Genomic DNA, 18,648 nt, shown 5'->3' with positions numbered 1-18,648 from the left:
GGATTTCTGACTCACTAGAAATACAGAGATAACTTTGTCTGTCATTCCTCAAAAGATGTATGTCCTTTTTGTTTGGGGAGACAACAACACCATTTAATGTATCCCCCAAAACCGAAAACTCAAATATAAATAATAAATCAAGAGAGAGGTATTAAAATTATATAGGACTCAAAATTAGATGAGTTTCTGTCAGCTAGAGCAGAAATTAGGAAGAACTCAACAGGTAAGTGTTTGGAGAGCTTTGTATGCACTCACGGAAGCTGGGATTTAGGAGCTAATGACATAATAGAAGAATTTAGATTCAAATTTTAAACATTTATGCAGAGTTTGTCCACAGAAGGAAATCTTAAGCAAAGTAACACAGATATAAAATGCTTATGGCTTACAGGGAAAGTTACTTGTTTTCAGGAGGCTTTGGAGGAGACTGGGAGGAAGTAGTGGTGGTCAAAGCTGCTCCAGTCTCTAGTGTGAAGCTTTACATGTAATGCATACGCCAGGAGACTTCAGAAACTCTATCATGGAAAGCACATGATTAGGAGTGGTCTGAAGTAAAATTAGTTTTCATACACAGATTACATGAGACGTGAGGCAGAGGGACTAGTTGGAATTGACAGGTAGGGAGTGTACAGGTAAGAGTGATGGAGACGACAAGGGAATTTCAGGGTGCAGACGAAGGCTGTAACCACAAGAAAGCGATGGAGAATGGGAAGGTCAACTGTTAGCTAAACTGGATTAAATGAGTTATTAAATAAGGAGCAAGAAAATATTATGCAAACGGTCAGCAAGCTGTTTGGAATGACACACACACAGTCTCTCTCTCTCCGCATATCCAACGTTAGACCAGAGAACACCAGAAATCTCAAATATTAGTTCATCTTCAAACTGCTAGGGCAACAATATATGTAAGGTGACCTTACCTCTTTGCTGTAGTCGCTATCTGAGTCACTACTAAGTTCTTCAGTATTCATGTTTTCCAAATCAGATTCCCCAGGTGCAATTGGCACAGTCACCGTGAGGCTGGGATTATGAATAAAGGACTGGTAATCATTGTCATCCACAAAGCTTTTGTCTATACTGCTCCCAAAACCACTCAGTTTATCCTTTTCTTTGTGGAAATTGTGATCTTTGCTCATCTCAGCGAGAGTCCGATTTGAGATATAGTTGTCTTTTCTGTTGTTTGGATCTACTGCTCGCTTTGTGTCCTTGGAACCCTTTGGTTTTTTGGAAAATGATTTTAGGAGAAATTCACGTAGGGTCCGTTTCACATAATTTATTCCTCTTTTGATCCTGGCCACTGCGATCTGGAGGTTGTTTGCATCAGTGTCTTCTTCAATTGCTGTAAGATTGTCAGAACTAAAGGAGCTCAGTAATAAAGCCAGAAACAGGTTCAGGACCTACAGCAGGGTAGATGGGGGGGGGGGGCAGGAACACGGGAAATACAAAAAAGTACACTTTTTAGAAATAGAGGTCATAATATAAACCCACAATGACAAAAATTGAAGCACCTTTTAATGCTTTTGTCAGAACTCTCTCCGCATACAGACATGGGGGCTTGGACAGCAGAGGGTCAGCAATGCTCCTGATGAATTGTCACGAGAGCAGAGAATCATCCCCCATCATGATCATCATGTCATTTATCCATTTGTTTCTGTTCGGCCATGTGAGCTAGCCAAATTCCTTTAATGGATCTCAAATGTTTTTTTTTTAACTCACCTCTGATTGCTACTTACTTTCATGGGAAGCAAAGTGTGCAAGAAAATTAGATTATTGTCACTATACTGTCATTCATTGTACCTGACCATTCAGGTCAAGCTTTAAACACATTGAACACAATTCATGCAAGACAATGAAACTGATTGGCTGACTTTATTGAACATCTTTTATGTCCTGGAAAAAGTGGCCAACAAGGTCAGGGCTATCCGTATCCTGGAAGCAAGATCTTTTTTGAAAACAATTCATTCCTGCCTTTATTTCTGAATTATGCATCCAAGTGAATTTCAAGTGTTAAAATTTTCACCAAGGGCAGAAGACATGTAAATTGTATATATATTTAAAGGTTTAAATGTGAGTTACAAACAAAACTGAGCTACAATTAAATAATAAGTGTCTTCACACCCAAATTATCTACTGCATATTTTTATATAGGCTGGGAAAAATGGAATACATTGGGAAAGAGGAGAAAGATTACAGCTTAAAAGTGCTGGCTTCTTCCTGGCTGACATCCCATGAGCTGCTAGGCTCCACATGCCCCCTTGCCATTATGGATAGCAATTGCTAAAAGAGAGCCCAAGAAAATCTTCCCTCTTTTTAAACATTTATGTCAGGTGTCTGTTACAGGAATAAAAAGCCTGGCGGACACAGAATCATAGAAAACAATCTTGTATTTGCTAAGAACTTTTAGGTACTTTTAAACTGTTATCTTTTTAGTATTTTATTAAGAGCATATTTTTGACTTTTAATAGGAATAACAATGAAACACTCCAAAGATCTGTTTTAAATTAGTGGGCTACTCGCTAGCTCCAAGTGATAGACTCTTTCTAGTACCGTACTTATGACGCACCACTTCTTCAAGGAGAATAGATTCTGTGAAAATGTATTTCACTTCATAAAATGACAAGAAACTAATACTTATATTGGTTTAATGGATATCACAAATGAGAACAAAGTCAATTTCATGTAAATTCCATTAGCACATTAGGAAAGAAAAGAAATATTTATAAAAATAGCTGATAGATATCCCAGTCCAGCTTGGTGATAACTGTTCTCATCAATGTCCTAGCACAGACTAGAACTGACTAAAACCTACTTTTCCATGTGTCCCCTGAAATCTGTGGTTTTTAGTGGTTACAATAACTGCAAAATAAACTTGCATAAGCAATAAATATGAAATTTTTTCTTTCGTGTGTGTGTGTATGTGTATTGTGTGTATGTGTGTCTACAGCATTTTCCTTGTTTTTCTTTGAGTGCTGTTTTTCTTCAGTGGAATATGTTGCTGCTTGTGTTGTAGGGCACATGTAGTAGTAAGAGGCAGAGTCTTGGGTTCTTCAGCCTTGGGAGTCTCACCTTTTTTAGGTTCTGTCTGATAGCACATTGATGAGCATCAACTTCTTTGGAGAGACTGAAAAGCTTTTTAATTCTTCTAGCTCTTTTGGGCTCTAGTCATTTGTCTGCCAGTCTAGGAATATCTTCCTTTCCTCATTTTTACAATAACCACATTGAGAACACTCAGATTGGTATTCCCAATATACCTGGGAACAGACTTGCATTTCCTCTCTCTAATTCTCTTTGGTCTATAAAAACGATTGTCCCCACTTATCTAGGACAGACTCTGAAGGGCAGTGTTTGTCTGAGCCTGCATGGGCCAGGGAAATGACAGAGGCGAGAGATACTGACCATGGATGGTCCTTTGACCACGTTAATACTATTTGAAATTTGTCAGATTTAGATTCATACCTCTTTTACTCATTTTTAAGAGAACTATGTTTTATATATTTTCCCAAGGCAATTTTTTTTATTTTGATAATTTTATAATATTCTTGCCAGTATGAAGACTCATAAACACAGTGATGTGACTGTTATAATTTGTTGCTTTTACATTGTGGTTAAATATATATGTGGCTTTAAAAAAAAACCCAATTAACAAGATTCTGTAGACCTCGTTCCCCACATATTTTCTTCTGTATGTGAATTTCAAGACCCATTGAATTTCCAGATATGTTAGCATGGACTCTTATTAAGTTAGCCTGGATTTAGAGTACAAATGTCTGTTCAGTAAGTGGTTCATAAACCTCCACTTTGCTAGGGAGAAGAGAAGAAAATTTTCTTGCTTATAAACCTTCCTGATCTAATGTTATTCTCTAGACCTTTCTTTGCTTGCATAATAATAAGGAAAAGATGTAAAGCCAAGGCAACTGCTTTATGGTATAATATTTTTTAATAAGGTTGACATCTTATTTGAAAAAAAAAAAGATTGTCCCCCATTCAACAGCTGACACACTCTACCATAGGTCAAGCTACCTTACTCCATGGCAAAACTTTGTCCTTCCCACCATTGATTTGGACCACAGAACCCTTTCACTCTCCACCCACAGCGCCAGCAGATACTCTTGTGTCCATGTGCTTCTTATAGAAAGTAGGAAGTCTGCAGTCATCGTCCGCTTCAGTGAGACCAGTGACAGCTGGTGTCTGGGAAGTAGGTATCACGAAAAAGAGCAAACCTTCTGTTTTTGTTTACTATGATGGACAAATACCTTGTGAGTAAAATGTGAGTTATTCATAATGAGAATAATGTAGATTTAATGCTTATTTATGGCTAAATCTGTTCTTCCTCTCAAAGAAGCACGTCTCACACACAAATATTACACTCTGTTTCTTCAAAGACTTGCTTCAAAAACTTTGCTAGAGTATCCCTCAAGAACTTGTCTTTCTTTACTGTGAGAAGACCATTTTCTTCCGCATCACTGCTTAAATTCACCACTTCTCCTGGCCTGATGATCTTTCTGTGTCGTTTTTCTTGGTCCCAGTGTGATACAAGTATACTGACTTACAAGCACTGTGTCACACACCATTTCAATCTTCACTATTTTATGCTAAATTTTTCTAAGGGAAAGCATACAGATAAAACTTGCTAGCAGGGTGCAAAACTTAAGTTCTTTAGCTAGACACAGCACTGCATTCTTGTAATCCCACTGCCCAGTAAGCCGAAGCAAGAGGATCATGAGTTTGAGGTAAAAGGAAACAATATGTATTTTTGCATATTAGAAGAATGTGTTAACCTACATCACACTAGAAAATGTATTTATCACTACAAGATGGTGATTAAGAATTAATTAAATAATTAAGAATCTTGAGTGGCAACTCAAGATAATTAATTTTGTGCCGTAAGGGTATAGAATTACCGTTGTATAATTTACTTGGTATACTTTTAGTATGTTATTGTTTAGTGTGAGATCTGATAAAAGTGGATTTTCTGTTCTGATCTCTAGCTCTTATTTTTAATGGAAGTTATAAGGACAAAAATATTGAGTAGCTTTGTTTTGAAGCCACTGGGAGTGAATGTACTTACCCTATGGTTGGCAGGTGATTTGATGCCCCGTGAACCACAACTAGAGCAAGCCAACAATAGTGGATTTGAAAATCAAGATGAATGGCTCATAGAAGAACATTTACCAAGTAGTTTCTCTTTATGTAAGTTTGAGAGATTTTATCAACCAGCATAAGGAAGAAACAAACAAACAAACAAAAACCCAGAAGCCAAGAAAACACTAGTTAGAAACATGAAGAGACTGCTATATGAAAGAAATGCTATAAATTAGTTGGAGGTAATTTTTTTAATGGCTGTACAATAAATATTTGGAACTTTGTAGGACATGCATGTTTAATTAGTTTCTCTCTTTGAATACCGAGCATGATGGTAGTATAGGTAAAATGTAAGTGAATGAATATATCCATGTTTATATAAAACTTTGCATGGACATTAAAAGTTGAACTTCACATGATGTATATATGGCATAAAATATTCTTTATTTATTCTTTGTAATCACTGTGTAATATGGAAACCATTTTTAAGTCAATGGGTCAGAAGGGGCAAGAACTCTGAGGTTGGTCCAGCTGCTAGTTTTGTGAATTAAGGCCCTATAACCAATATTCTCTTTTGCCTTGCTCCATTAGCTTGGGGGATCATTCATTTAATCATGTATTATTTACCACTATAGCTTCATATTTGAAGATAGTTCATGTTTTAAGAGGTTTGAAAACTTAATTTGCATGACAAAGCTATCAAAATGAGAGAATAATGTAGGACTTTTTCTAGGAGGTCAGTTTAAAAAATATAAATATAGGCTTTCTGGTGAAGGAGATTAAAGATATTATTTTGTCTTTAAAGTTTAAAATTACAAAAATAATATCTGAAAATAGTTGTAATAGAAAATTTAAGTATCTGAATAGCTCTTACATACCACGAGGTTGCCAATCACCATGACCATCATGAAGACAGTGAGACACATGGTCTGGCCCGCGACCTCCATGCAATCCCACATGGTCTCTATCCACTCTCCACACAGCACACGGAACACGATCAGGAAGGAGTGGAAGAAGTCATTCATGTGCCAGCGCGGGAGTGTGCAATCCTCGTTGATCTTGCAGACGCACTCCTTGTAGCTCTTTCCAAACAGCTGCATGCCGACCACGGCGAAGATGAAGACGATGATGGCCAACACCAGGGTCAGGTTGCCCAGGGCGCCCACCGAGTTGCCGATGATCTTGATGAGCATGTTCAGTGTGGGCCAGGATTTTGCCAACTTGAAGACTCGGAGCTAAAAACAAGGTTTAGAATTAGTTATAAAACAGCTTTCAATGTTTCTACTCTTGACTTTTGTTTTAAGTATACAGTGTAATCTACATTCCATGTTATTATTGTCTAGCTGAAGGCAATAGTTTGTTTTATCTGTCTTTTAATACTTCTGTTGATTTTGATTACCATAATAATGACAGTGCATATTATGAAAAAAATGTTGTAGTTTTCATTGAGGATTCTGAAAGCAACTTATTTGCATGGTATCTGTTCTTTTAGAATTGGTAGCTCAACCTTAATTTTACTTTCTAATGCTTTTAATATTTTTTAGACTGCATAGCTGTTGGGAGATAATGATTTAAACTTTAATTACTAAACCCATAAAGCTATGGACATATTATGCATACATTTCTGCGAATCATAATCTTCTTACTGTGAATTATATCATTATATACTAGATTAAAAGTTTTCCTATCATATTAGAATACATCATAAGACAGAACTGGACACAATTTCAAGTTCCTAATTAAACATGAGATTCTAATCCTTTAAGTTTATTTGTAAATGAATGAATTTTATTTTGCTAAGTGTAAGGTTTGATATTGCTTTTGATTCAACTTGTAAAAAATTTAAATAATAATAATGTAAAGTAAAAAACAAATGAAATCCCTAACAAACATGATATCCCTTCCTTACAGAATGTAGCAGTATCTTTAGCGTCTACTTACCAATCGGAATGATCTCAGGACTGATAATCCTTCCACATCTGCGAGGAAAAGCTCTACCAAACTCAATGTCACAATTAGACTGTCAAAAATATTCCACCCTACTTGGAAATACTCATAAGGATCCATAGCTATTAACTTCAGTACCATTTCAGCTGCAAAGATCCCTGTGAAGATCTAAATGAAACACAACATTATTTTCTGTTATTGGAACGTAAAGTCATCTTGATGGTGACAATGACTATTAGCTTAGTAGTGACTGTGTTCCATATAATGTTTAGACACTTCAAAAGTGGCAATTCTCTCGTTTCTTTTTATAAGCAAGGCATATATTTCTTATAATTTTTACATAAAGATTGAAAGCTTAAAAAGTTCTAGTTATCATGTCCGTTTTCATCATCAGAGACAGCATTTAAAAGGGTCTTTTAAAATTTCAGAGAAATGAGCTTTTGATAATTACCCAATAATTCTCTGTTACCACATCTGTCTGTCTGTCTGTCTATCTATCTATCTATCTATCTATCTATCTATCTATCTATCTATCTTTCATCTCTCTATCTATCTATCTCTCCATCATTTATCATCTATATCTATTATCTATCATTTATTTTATTTTCTATCATCCATCTACTATGTCTTTATCTAATCATCTATTTATTTGTGCATCTATCACTTATATAGTTTGTCATCTATATATCATATATCTATTTATCTATCACATCTACACAGATATTGAAATTTTGATCCTCTCTCCTTTTTATACTTTCTGCTCACAGAGTCATAAAGAACATGTTGACTTAACATTTAAAGGTTTACAAGGGCAGAAGAAAAGTGTTTAACCTACACTGGGCAGATAAAGTTAGATACCTAAAGCACTGATGTGCAAAGTGGATTATAAAACACAATTAATTCTTGACACAGGACTCAAAAAACTCAAAGATATAACATAAAAAGTTTTGCTTAGGCCTTCTTGTGGCACAGTTTGCCTCAAAGAATTAGCTGAACAAAAATGGTTCAAAGGGAAGTGGTAAGACCATTAAAACAAGGATTATAAGAGCAGTAGCAGGGAGTTCTTCACTTGGTGTTGTGTTGTTAGACAGGAGACAAGGTTGACCTCTGAGTTCACGTGCTATAATAAACTCAGAAAGAAAACACTGATTTCCATGACCTAGGACTCCATCAGAAATTAGAAAGCACATACTTCTGCCTTTTGCCTAAAAAAATAAGAAAAGAAAAAAAAATCTAATGCAGAACACTCTGGAATGTGTTCAAGGACATAATTAATAAAAGATTAAATCTGGGTTCAAGCAGAGGTCTTTGAAATTATAAAGGTCTGGACACCTCACCAGCATTAATTCAGAACAGTACACCCAAAGCGGATCAAAAAATGTTGAATATTCAGGAATAGCAATGTAATTATAAAATGCATTTTAAAAAACATTTAAAACTTTAAAATGTTTTTTTTTAGGCATTTTGGCAGTTAAAAGACATTGTAAGTCCTGAAATACTAATACATATGAAAATAATATTGTTATTTATGGAAACCAAATCTACTGGAAAAAGTATCTTAAAATAGTATATAATATCAGAAGGTTGATTTTGTAGCTGGATTCATATGGTAAGTTCAATGTCTGCATAATTAGCTGTAGACCCACAGGTTTAAAAACCAGAAGGAAATGGCAAGGTGACACCCCAAGGGAGAAGATTGTGGGGACACAACTCACCAGATTCCCCACGACAAGTACATTTTTGAATTCGTCAGTCATTGGGTGGTGTTCCATAGCCATAAACAATGTGTTTAGAACTATGCAAATGGTAATTGCAAGATCTACAAAAGGATCCATAACAATAAAATGGATGAACTTCTTGAATTTTATCCAATATGGAGAGCAATTCCAGATCAAAAATGTGTGAGCAAATCTGTACCACCATGGTGGACATTTTTGTCTAGACTCTTCAAGTTCTGGAGAAAAACGACAAACATGAAATCACTCATCGCGTAGTTTATACACTACCAACTAGAAAGCATCAATAAAATCTAATATTCAAACACTTGTCATGGTTTAAATTTTGTATAAAAGTGCTATTTCTTTGAAAGCCCAGAAGATTACATAAAAGTCTTGTACTAAAAGTACAAGTGAGTTGAAGAAGAAAGAAGGTATTAAAGACCAAATATATATGGACACCTCGCAGTTAAATATATACTAGTTGAGGAGAAGGCTGGGATGGTCAAGTTCTTGCCATGTCATGAGGACCTGAAATCTGATCCCTAGAAGCTACGCGAAAAGCTGGGCACTAAAGTTCATGCTTGTGATCCCAACACTGGGGAGGTGGAGGTAGGAGAACCATTAGGCTTGGTGCTCAGCTAGTCTGGTTGAATCAGTGATCTCCAGGTTCAGCGAGAGACTCCCTGTCCCCCAAGTTATATGGTGAACAATAGAGGAATATCTTCAATGTCAGCATACAAATACACACATACCCATGTGCACATACCTTCTCAGCACATGGTTATCATTACTATTGATAAAATATTTTTTTGCATGAAAGTGACTTCATTCATTAAAAATTTACATATATAATACTACATTTACATTATACATAAATTATTTGTATAACTACAAATCATACTGTACTTAAATATACATAAATTTTGGTGATGTTTATTAATTAAGGTAACCTGTTTCTTATTTGAATGAAGAAACACTTTTGAAAGTTTTAATAGAATATGCTGGCATATAAATTCACATGCTCATGAGGTTTTAACTTCCCTTTCATAAAAATCAACATTTTTTTAGTTGTTCCCTTTCACCTTTAATATGCTTTCAATCATTGTTAATAATTTCACAAATCTCTTTAGAGGTGATCATAGTTTATATTAATTTTATTTAAGAACCCATAAGGTAAGTTATTTTGTTGTTGTTTTTGAAATCACATACCTTCTACAGTGTTGGTTAGAATGCTTGCTCTGCTCATGGCTCTCTGCCTGAGATGTGGGTCATTCAGCATGTCCTCAGACAGGAAATAAGAACTGGAAAGTCTTTTCTTGCGCATTTGATTGGTTGTGCCCTGAAGGGGGAGGAAAGATGACTGATTGCCTTCTTAGAACATAAGTCTAATGTAGCATAGGTAGAAACGGAATCCGGCTTGGGTAGCTGCAGTGAATGCTTATAAGCAGAGATTAGACGATTAGATTCAAACGATGACCCTGCTGCTTGCTAGATATTTGCAAGAGGAAGGCTACCTAATGCCTCCATCACAAGTAAAATGCATCTAGCGAGACATCTTGCCTTATACTCTTGCTTCAGGGTTAAGAAATAGCTGTTCTCATTACAACACTATTGTGTTCTCTCTGCACATCCAACTTAATCCAATATCTACCAAGAAAAAAAAACATACCCAAGAACAACAGACAAGAGCTGTGGAGGTATGTGAAGAAAGGGGCGGGGTCAAACACTAACTTCCATCATTGCTATTTCCATTGTCTGTTGGGATACCAACATTAATGAAAACTACTTCAAGAATTTTTTTCTTACCACTGAAAGAAGATTTTATAACACTTTGGGTGGACAGTGCTAAGTAACTTAGTTTGAAAAAGATACTTTCTGATGGTAACACTAGCAGCATGGAGAGTACAGGCTTTGCCTCAAAGAGGTGAACACATGCTAAAAACCGCAGCCCTAAAAGCCACTGACATGCAGTAATTTGAATGGAGGCATGCCAGGCATATTCTTCTTTAAGCGAAAATGCTTGTTTTTCAAGCATGCCACCCAACTTAACTAACAAACAAACAAAAATACTGCACTAGTCTTCTAAAAATTACACCCACATTATATATATATATATATATATATATATATATATATATATATATCCAGCAGTGGTGGTGGTGGTGCATGCCTTTAATCCCAGTACTTGGGAGGCAGAGGCAGGCAGATCTCTGTGAGTTTGAGGCCAGCCTGGTCTATAGGATCTAGTTCCGGGACAGGCTCCAAAGCTACCCAGAGAAACCCTGCCTTGAAAAACAAAACAAAACAAAACAAAACAAAAAACAAAACAACAAAAAACAACAACAACAAAAAACCAACCCAAAACCAAAAATCAAAAAATAACAAATGGTGAAACAATAAAACTCCAAAAACTTGTCTCAAAAAATCTTGTCTCAAAAAGCCAAAATAGAAGAGAGAATTATACAATCCTACAGCACCAGATATTAGTTTATATGTGCTATGTGATAGATAGTAAAAATTTTACCAACACACATATATATCAATATATGTATAATATACATATGTATGTTCATAGTTTATATAATTATATAATTAAAAGGCTGCAATGTTGTATATATTCATGTATACATGAATATCAAAATATAGCTGTGCATACATACACTTGTATATATGTGTATGGGCCTGTAATGCCGTGTTTTCTCTGCCATTCTCTCTTCTTCCCCCAAATAAAAAACAATTTGCCTATACCAACTCTTTTTCACCTGGGCATGTCTATAACATACAGATTTTATTGTTTGTCATGCAATAGTAGGTGTGCATATGTAAACTGTGCATTATGTTGGACTTCTATGATGGTCAAATCTTCAGGTTTCATAAACTTAGCTCTTTAGTTTTGTGGTTTTGATTTTCCTCTGGTTAAAAGTCAATTCTTAAATAAATTTTTTTTAAAAAAATGTTAAATCACCTGCAAATATGCCATAAATTGCATAGCATTTAACAGATTACAAACATCATTGAAATCTAAAACTTAGATATCATTTCATAGAAAGGTAACATGCTACTTCACAAGGAAACACCAGCTTAACAGAAAGGCTTATGCTGTATCATGCAAGCATAGACGTTTCAAAGTCACCACAGAGCACATGCATTCTTTTCAAACTGAAATGTGTGTGTGCCCATGACTTTGATGGAACTTTATCTCACTTCAAATACTACACAGTTCGCTAGCACAAGCATACAGGTGTGTAGTCTATGATGCAAACTTGCTGGGTTAGTGACAGCTCTTGCTATTTGTTAAGGCAGTACAACACAATCAGTGTGCAAAGTCTACATCCTGGAAACCCCAGGAATGGGAAAAATCAGTGGGGGCTGGAGGTTAAGAACGTACACTTAGAACACACGGCCTTTATGGAGATGTCAGGGCTGCTCCTGAACTATGATCACACGAGAATATTTTGGCTTACTTCTCCTGTTTGTGCTGACAATAATATGTATCCTCATACAGATGTTTAAAAAAGCTTAAGAGTATGTTTGCTATTGTTACTCTTGTCATTAACAACTCAAGTAAGAGTCCCTTGCAATAAATATATATTAAATGATCTGAAATAACCAGAAGTAGATGGCAAGGGGTCCTTGTTTCTTTACAGCAGTGAGGCCTGCCTACTAATAAGTTCAACCTACTCTATATACTGTAGGCATAAATGTTTTCTAAAGTAATGGGTTTCAGCCTGTAATCTTAACACAAATATAAGTAAATGTATCCTTTTACCAACATGGGACATACAATATCATTGTTAACTTAAGATTTATGTATAAGTTTGTAATTATGTGTATCTGTGTCTATGTTGTTATGCACATGTGAGTGCAGTACCCATGGCTGCCAGGAGAGGGATCCAGAAACCTTGGAGCCAGAGTTGTGCAGTGGTTACTTTTGTGAGTTGCCTGACTTCCGTGCTGTGCATTGAGCCATCTGGCTAGCCCCATAAAATATCTTTTAATTGCGTGGTTGCAGCACCTAACTGGTGGGGATTGAGTTATGAATTAAAGCCGTGTTTTCACAGAGAAGGCATCACCAAACACAGAGCCATTCACAGGCTACAGAGCAGACCCCCCCCCCCCGCCCCCAGCAAAGAGACTGACTGATGCACGAGTAATTGCCCAGGTATGCCTGAGCTATGGAAAACATCCTTACACTGTCGTCAGAAGTTGCCTTATCTATTATCACCTCTGGAAGAAGCTGTCCATTGGGGACCATGAGGGCTGTAGGTCCATCAACAAGCGACACCACGCCATTGCAATCCACCGCACTGTGCATTTTTCCATTCACCGACAGCATTTGTGGAGACCTACTGGCCTGGCTGATGTTACTGCTTCGTCGCTCCCGAGGCCTGTGAGGCACAAATAGTGAACCCCGTCTGCTCTCGTTGTCTCCAAAAATGCTATGCTCGTCATCGGCGAACTCTGTCTCAGATCCGAGATCTCTTCCTCGACCCTTGAAACTGAAGAGACTCGTACGACTGCTGCGCCGTGCAGAAAACAAGGAGCCGCGAATGCTGAGTGGTGACTGTGAGAAAAACAAGACAGAAAGCCTTTGCTGGAGCTCCAAATAAGAGCAGACTTCGTGAAATTAGTACCAAATCGTTAGCCCGAGACCAGCGACACTGTGCTTGTTTAAAAGAATCGTATTTAAAAGAAAAGCAATTCAACAAAAAGATCAATTCTAGGAAAAAGAAAGAAAGAAAGAAAAGGCTGCAAGAATTAGAAGAATCCATTCGCAGAACTTGGCAAAGGACTTGCCCCAGTTCTAACACTAAAACTCATCCACCATACGGTCTGAGTTTATAGACTGAAGGCTAGTTGAGTATGCTTTTGAGAACATAGTAGTCAAGGAAATTAAGAGACAGGGACTATAGCAACTTCAGGGTGTGGGGGAGTTGCTCCCAAGGGAACAGTGGAAAGCCATCCCCTTTATATGACTCTTCTCCAGGGTAAACTGATTCCATAAATGAAAACACAAGGTAGATTATTTAGAAGTACTAAATTCAATAAATGTTAGTGCTTGCTATTTTAAAGACAAGTGGCAGGCACTGGGAACAGTGGAAAATGAATATGACAAGGAAGGGCTTTGCCTCAGAACAAGCCGAAACTCCCTCTTGTCTTTCCTTGCATTAACACCATGAGGATTCCAGCTGCCTGTCCTAGCCTGTGCCATGTTTGCAGACAAGGACTGACTGTTTTCTGTCTGTGCTTCACACCTAAGTAACAGAAGCTGGAAACTTCCAACTATGGCAAAGATGACAATAGCAGATAACTCGGGCCATGTCTGGAACCCCAGATTAGGGGATGCAGAGGACAGAGGAAGATGTGTAGGATTATGGGGGTGGGGTACTTGAACTAAATAGTGGAAGGTGGGGTGCCGCTGTGTCAGGAGAAATTAATGAAGAAAGTTATCAGTAAGAAGCAGACTGGGCTGGGGACATAACTAAGTTGGTAGAATGCTCGCTTAGTTTGTATAAGGCCTTCGGTTCAAATCCCAGCACTGCCTTGACCATGGTGACCAATACCTACTATGCCAGCACTGGAGAAGTAAAAGGCATGAGTTCAGAAGTTTAAGGTCATTCTTGGCTATATAGAGAGTTTGAAAAGAAAAAGAAATAAATGAAAGGGGGAAAATGTGTACTAAGTAATAGAGGAAGGAAGGTGTAAAAATCTTCAGGTAATAGTGAGCATCTCTGTTGTGGGAAATGAGAAAGCCAGGAAAGTATAGGAAGCTGAGAAGGTGAAGTCAAAGCTATCTGTGATCTGCATAAGATGCGATTCTTGATCTTCAGTGTTTATACAATAGAGTACCAAACCCATATGTGTATTTTTGTCTTGCCAACAGTTGAGGTGGGGTTGTACAGTGTGTAAATGTTTGGTAGCTCTGGAGCCATGGCTCATCTGATGGGCTTGCAGGGGGACCAGAGTGGAGAGGTTTCAGTGTGAAAAACAGGATAGAGGGAAAATCCACAAGAGAGAAATTCATGTATTTGTCAACCAGAAGCTTCTGTGCTTGGAGTGGAAGATATCAAAAGAATGGACAAAATTCAAAATTGACTGCCTGCTGCTTTGTTTCATGCTGGTCTACAGGACAGAAAAAGATAGAGGAACTACTTTTAGGATTATGGCTTTCCTTCCTTCCCTCCTTCCCTCCCTGCCTCCCTCCCTCTCTTCCGTCTTTCCCTCCTCTTGTTTTTATCAGGAGTGAGGTATTAAAAACATTAACAAAATACAACCATAAGAATTAATCTGTGTTGTAAACACCATTCTTCAATCCTATAGTAGTTTGCAGGAACATTTTATTTTAGAAAAATGCTTCTTAAGGAAGATATAGCAATTCTGAAACAATAGCTTTTTATGAAAATGAAGATGGCAACTTAATAGAGAAACCATATACATCTCTCTACTTTCCATAAACTCCCAGCCAAAGGCAGCATTTTAGGTAAAATGTGATGGTTTAGTCCCCTTCCTCTCTTGAACCCTGATCCCAGCGTTAAGCCTTGCACTGGCTTTTTGCTGTGCAGCCTCGCCTGGTGGCGCTGGTAGTACCTGGTTCGGGGTGGACAGCCTCTTCTCCCGGGAGCGGTGATGTCCTTCCACGCCGAGATGGAAGCTTTTCTTTCGGATGCTTTCCTCCGATCCCGACTTGGACAGTTTCTCATCGTCGCCCTTTTCCTCGCCACTGGAGATCTTCTTCTGGTTCTTTTTCTTTCTTCTGTTTCGTCTCTCCTTAGCACTCTTGGAGCTCAGCCGAGAGGTTTCTGAAGAGCTCTCCGACAGACCCGTCATCCTGCTCCGCCCAATACTCGTGTACTCAGCTGCAGCTGCAGCAATGGCCTGTTGGACCAAGACAATCCCAGCATTTAAGTAATTTCCAAATCTTGAAAAAACAAGCCTCAGGGTACCCAGCCTGGGCATTCAGTTACAAATCTTGTCCAGGAAGTAACCTGTGTTGTGTTGCATTATAACCAATTAGCATGTGAAGCTTAGTCTCTCCTCTCACATATTATAATAAAGTTTCAGTACCTTTGTAATGCAACTCTTTCATGTTGTAAGCTTCCTTAGAATTAAGTAAATTGAAGTATTATGTGTCGAAGTTTGACAGGTACTTTTGCGATATAAACTGTGTGCTAAGATAATGAATTTGAAGATCAGGTAAGCAACTCAGGGTGAGCAATGGAATCAGGAACCCATAGCTTAGTGAGAGTAACATGTCTGAAAAAAGAAATAAGTTAATAAGGAAATAAAGTGTCAAGAAAAATTATAAGGTCAATGATTCTTATCTTAAGGGATTGATGAAATCTCAAAACTGAATTACCATGGAGTGAAGGTAGCTATCTCTCCTCATAAATAAATAAATAGCTTTCTAAACATAAAATAAGAATTCCATTTGGGTTTTATCCTAGGGTTTATGACTTCCCCAGTTATTTTGATAAATGACACGTTGCTAAGTTGTCTTCTAAGTATTTATGTCAATACTCACATATTTGGACTGTCCTCAGCCTTGATAATAGAAGTTTATTTTTGCAGGGGGAAACAGTTAATGCAGGAATGCATAATTGTTCTAAGTACTCAGAACAAGAAGCTGAGTGTTCAGCCCTAAATGGGGCATCTATCAGCCTCCCTCCTTACATCCAGCCAGGCTCAGGGAAAACCACAGAAAAGGAGGCAACAATAAGGCAAGAGCCAGAGAATAGGGATTAGAGCTTTGAAATGTTGACTTCTGGGCACAATGTGGCTATCACACTCAAGAACTCAGAGCAACTGAGGCTACCTGCGTGAGACCTGTACAAGAGCAAGCTAACCAAAATTCAGGAAGAATGAGGAAGGTACTTTCTGGGCCATGCCCCTTATGGAAGTGCTACCGGCAGTTGGGACACCTGGGACAGGGAGAATCATTTTTTTCTTTGTGTGTATGGCCATTGGTAGTTTTCCCATAGTCCACGGGATGACCCCATAATCAAGCACTTATGGATAGCACTAATCAGACTTAGAGGGCTGTCATAAATTGACTTGAAATTGGTAAAGGTAGACTGGGAGAGTTAGAGAATGGGAAAATGAGGTTATAGGTTTGAGTGGATGTGAATATTTCATTGTATATGTGTATGAAATTCTCAAGACTAAAGGAAAATCATTTAAGGAAACTAGATGTAAAGATGTAAAGGAAAAGTATAAAAATACTTTCTGTCTTACCCTCAGAAAGGAGTTGTGGTTATACTTCTCCAGGTCATTTATGTATTAGTCTAACAGTTAAATTGTGATTGTATCCTGTCTATCATTATACCCACTATTATTTTATCAACATTTTCTTCATTACAAAATTTTCTCAAAAAATGTATAATCTTATATATGAGTACAATGTCAAGACACAAAGATATAATTCTATTACACATTTTTGGACAGTTTGAAAATGTGTTATATTTCTTAATTTTACCATTTTAACCTTCAATATATGTGGCACTACATATGCCTCTACATCAGTATTTCTCCATATCACAGATTATTGGCCTGGCTAATGTTACAGCCATTCAAGAGGTTAACTATACCAAATCACGTGGCAGGTTTTAAAGCATTTACTGAACAATTGTACAGCTGAAATACTGAAACCTTTGCAGAGAAAGCTAGCATGCACTGTGCCTTGCTCAGAAGTGATCATAATCATTATTGTGGCTGTCTTAATCTGAAAGTTTATAACATTAGCAAAAATTAATGAGCATTTGTTTTAATCTCTAAATTGTTGGCTAACCTTCATGTTACAGTTTCTTACGATTATGAGGGTCACTTCACAAGATGGAATCCATGCCTGCTCCTATCAACTAAGTTTAAAAACCATGAGTGAGGAGGCCTTCAGCCTTATGTATATGTATTGCTTTTATTGGTTCTGGAGGAGAGGCAGACGTTGTTTTCAGTCTCGTACCCACTGGTTAGCTCACGGGGCTCAAGGGAATAGTAGCAAATCCATGGACAGTGACTGCCCTGATCAAACTCAGTAGGTTAGGAAAAAAAGATATAGTTGTAGGAAAGGGACTTGTAGGTTGCAATTTCAGAGCGATTGGGTGAGAGGAAAGTAAGAGAGGATTAGGGTGGCAATAATCAGAATGTGCTATCTGTGTATGAAATTGCAAAGGAAAAGCTGTTATTGCTGAGAATGGACACAATTCTTATATTCTTAGAAGCTTTCATGCTGATGCATTCTGGGTGGTAGAATTACAAGTGATGTCTCAGAACATCTGCTATGGAACTGGGAGATTATTATAATAGGTGTCCCTTCTAGCTCTGTTTAGAGCTCATTCCTTCAAGCACATTAGAAACAAAAGGATGCGATTCACACAAAATACAGGAATTGTTATTTGGCCTTTCAATCAACATCAAGTATAGTCTCCTGAAATCAGGAGAATCTACATGGAGAGGACCTTTGTCTCCCCTCTGCCTTCATATTTATAGTGACGAACACTTACCTCAGCTTCTTCCTGCTCTTTCTTGAGTCGATCTAACATCTGCTGAAATTCTAATTCTTTCTGTTTAGCTTCCTCGATGTTGGCCTGGTTCTGTTCCTCATAGGCCATGGCTACCACAGCCAGGATCAAGTTTATCAGATAAAAGGAGCCCAGGAAGATCACCACGACAAAGAAAATCATGTAGGTTTTGCCAGCAGCACGTAGAGTCTGGGGGTAGAAAAGGAAATTGTTATTTTAATAATGCAAAAATTTTACTAAATTTTTTCATTGTGGTTGATAGATAAAGAACATGCAAATCAAATATTTTGTATAATTTCAGGTTATAGAAATATAAATGAAAGCAATATATTTGAAGACAATCAGTATTAAACAAACTTGTCTTAATCAGTATAAAAGGTATAGCAATG

The 18,648-nt window shown here is 37.4% G+C and overlaps 1 protein-coding gene and 1 long non-coding RNA gene across 5 annotated transcripts in view; one reads left to right on the top strand and one right to left on the bottom strand.

Annotated features, from left to right (window-relative positions):
• The window catches only part of LOC130864588 (uncharacterized), a 193,927-nt gene that overhangs the window by 64,488 nt on the left and 110,791 nt on the right, over nt 1-18,648 (top strand). The gene's annotated exons all lie outside the window — the stretch shown is intronic.
• The window catches only part of Scn9a (sodium voltage-gated channel alpha subunit 9), a 69,483-nt gene that overhangs the window by 31,139 nt on the left and 19,696 nt on the right, over nt 1-18,648 (bottom strand). For 2 of the 4 annotated variants that reach the window (XM_057755187.1, XM_057755186.1), the window contains exons 9-16: nt 18,242-18,448; nt 15,333-15,620; nt 12,970-13,308; nt 9,954-10,083; nt 8,742-8,980; nt 7,021-7,194; nt 5,958-6,314; nt 918-1,394 (exon numbers count right to left, since the gene is read on the bottom strand). In XM_057755187.1, the coding sequence (XP_057611170.1) occupies nt 918-1,394; nt 5,958-6,314; nt 7,021-7,194; nt 8,742-8,980; nt 9,954-10,083; nt 12,970-13,308; nt 15,333-15,620; nt 18,242-18,448 (2,211 nt within the window). Of the gene's footprint in view, nt 1-917; nt 1,395-5,957; nt 6,315-7,020; nt 7,195-8,741; nt 8,981-9,953; nt 10,084-12,936; nt 13,309-15,332; nt 15,621-17,365; nt 17,384-18,237; nt 18,449-18,648 lie in introns of all 4 variants that reach the window. The other 2 variants (XM_057755188.1, XM_057755185.1) reach the window with 2 other exon arrangements.

The sequence above is a fragment of the Chionomys nivalis genome, chromosome 22 (genome assembly GCF_950005125.1).
Source record: "Chionomys nivalis chromosome 22, mChiNiv1.1, whole genome shotgun sequence".
NCBI classification, from domain to species: Eukaryota; Metazoa; Chordata; class Mammalia; order Rodentia; family Cricetidae; genus Chionomys; species Chionomys nivalis.
Note: the sequence above shows the minus strand (reverse complement) of the source record. Positions and strands in the feature narration are given on the sequence as shown.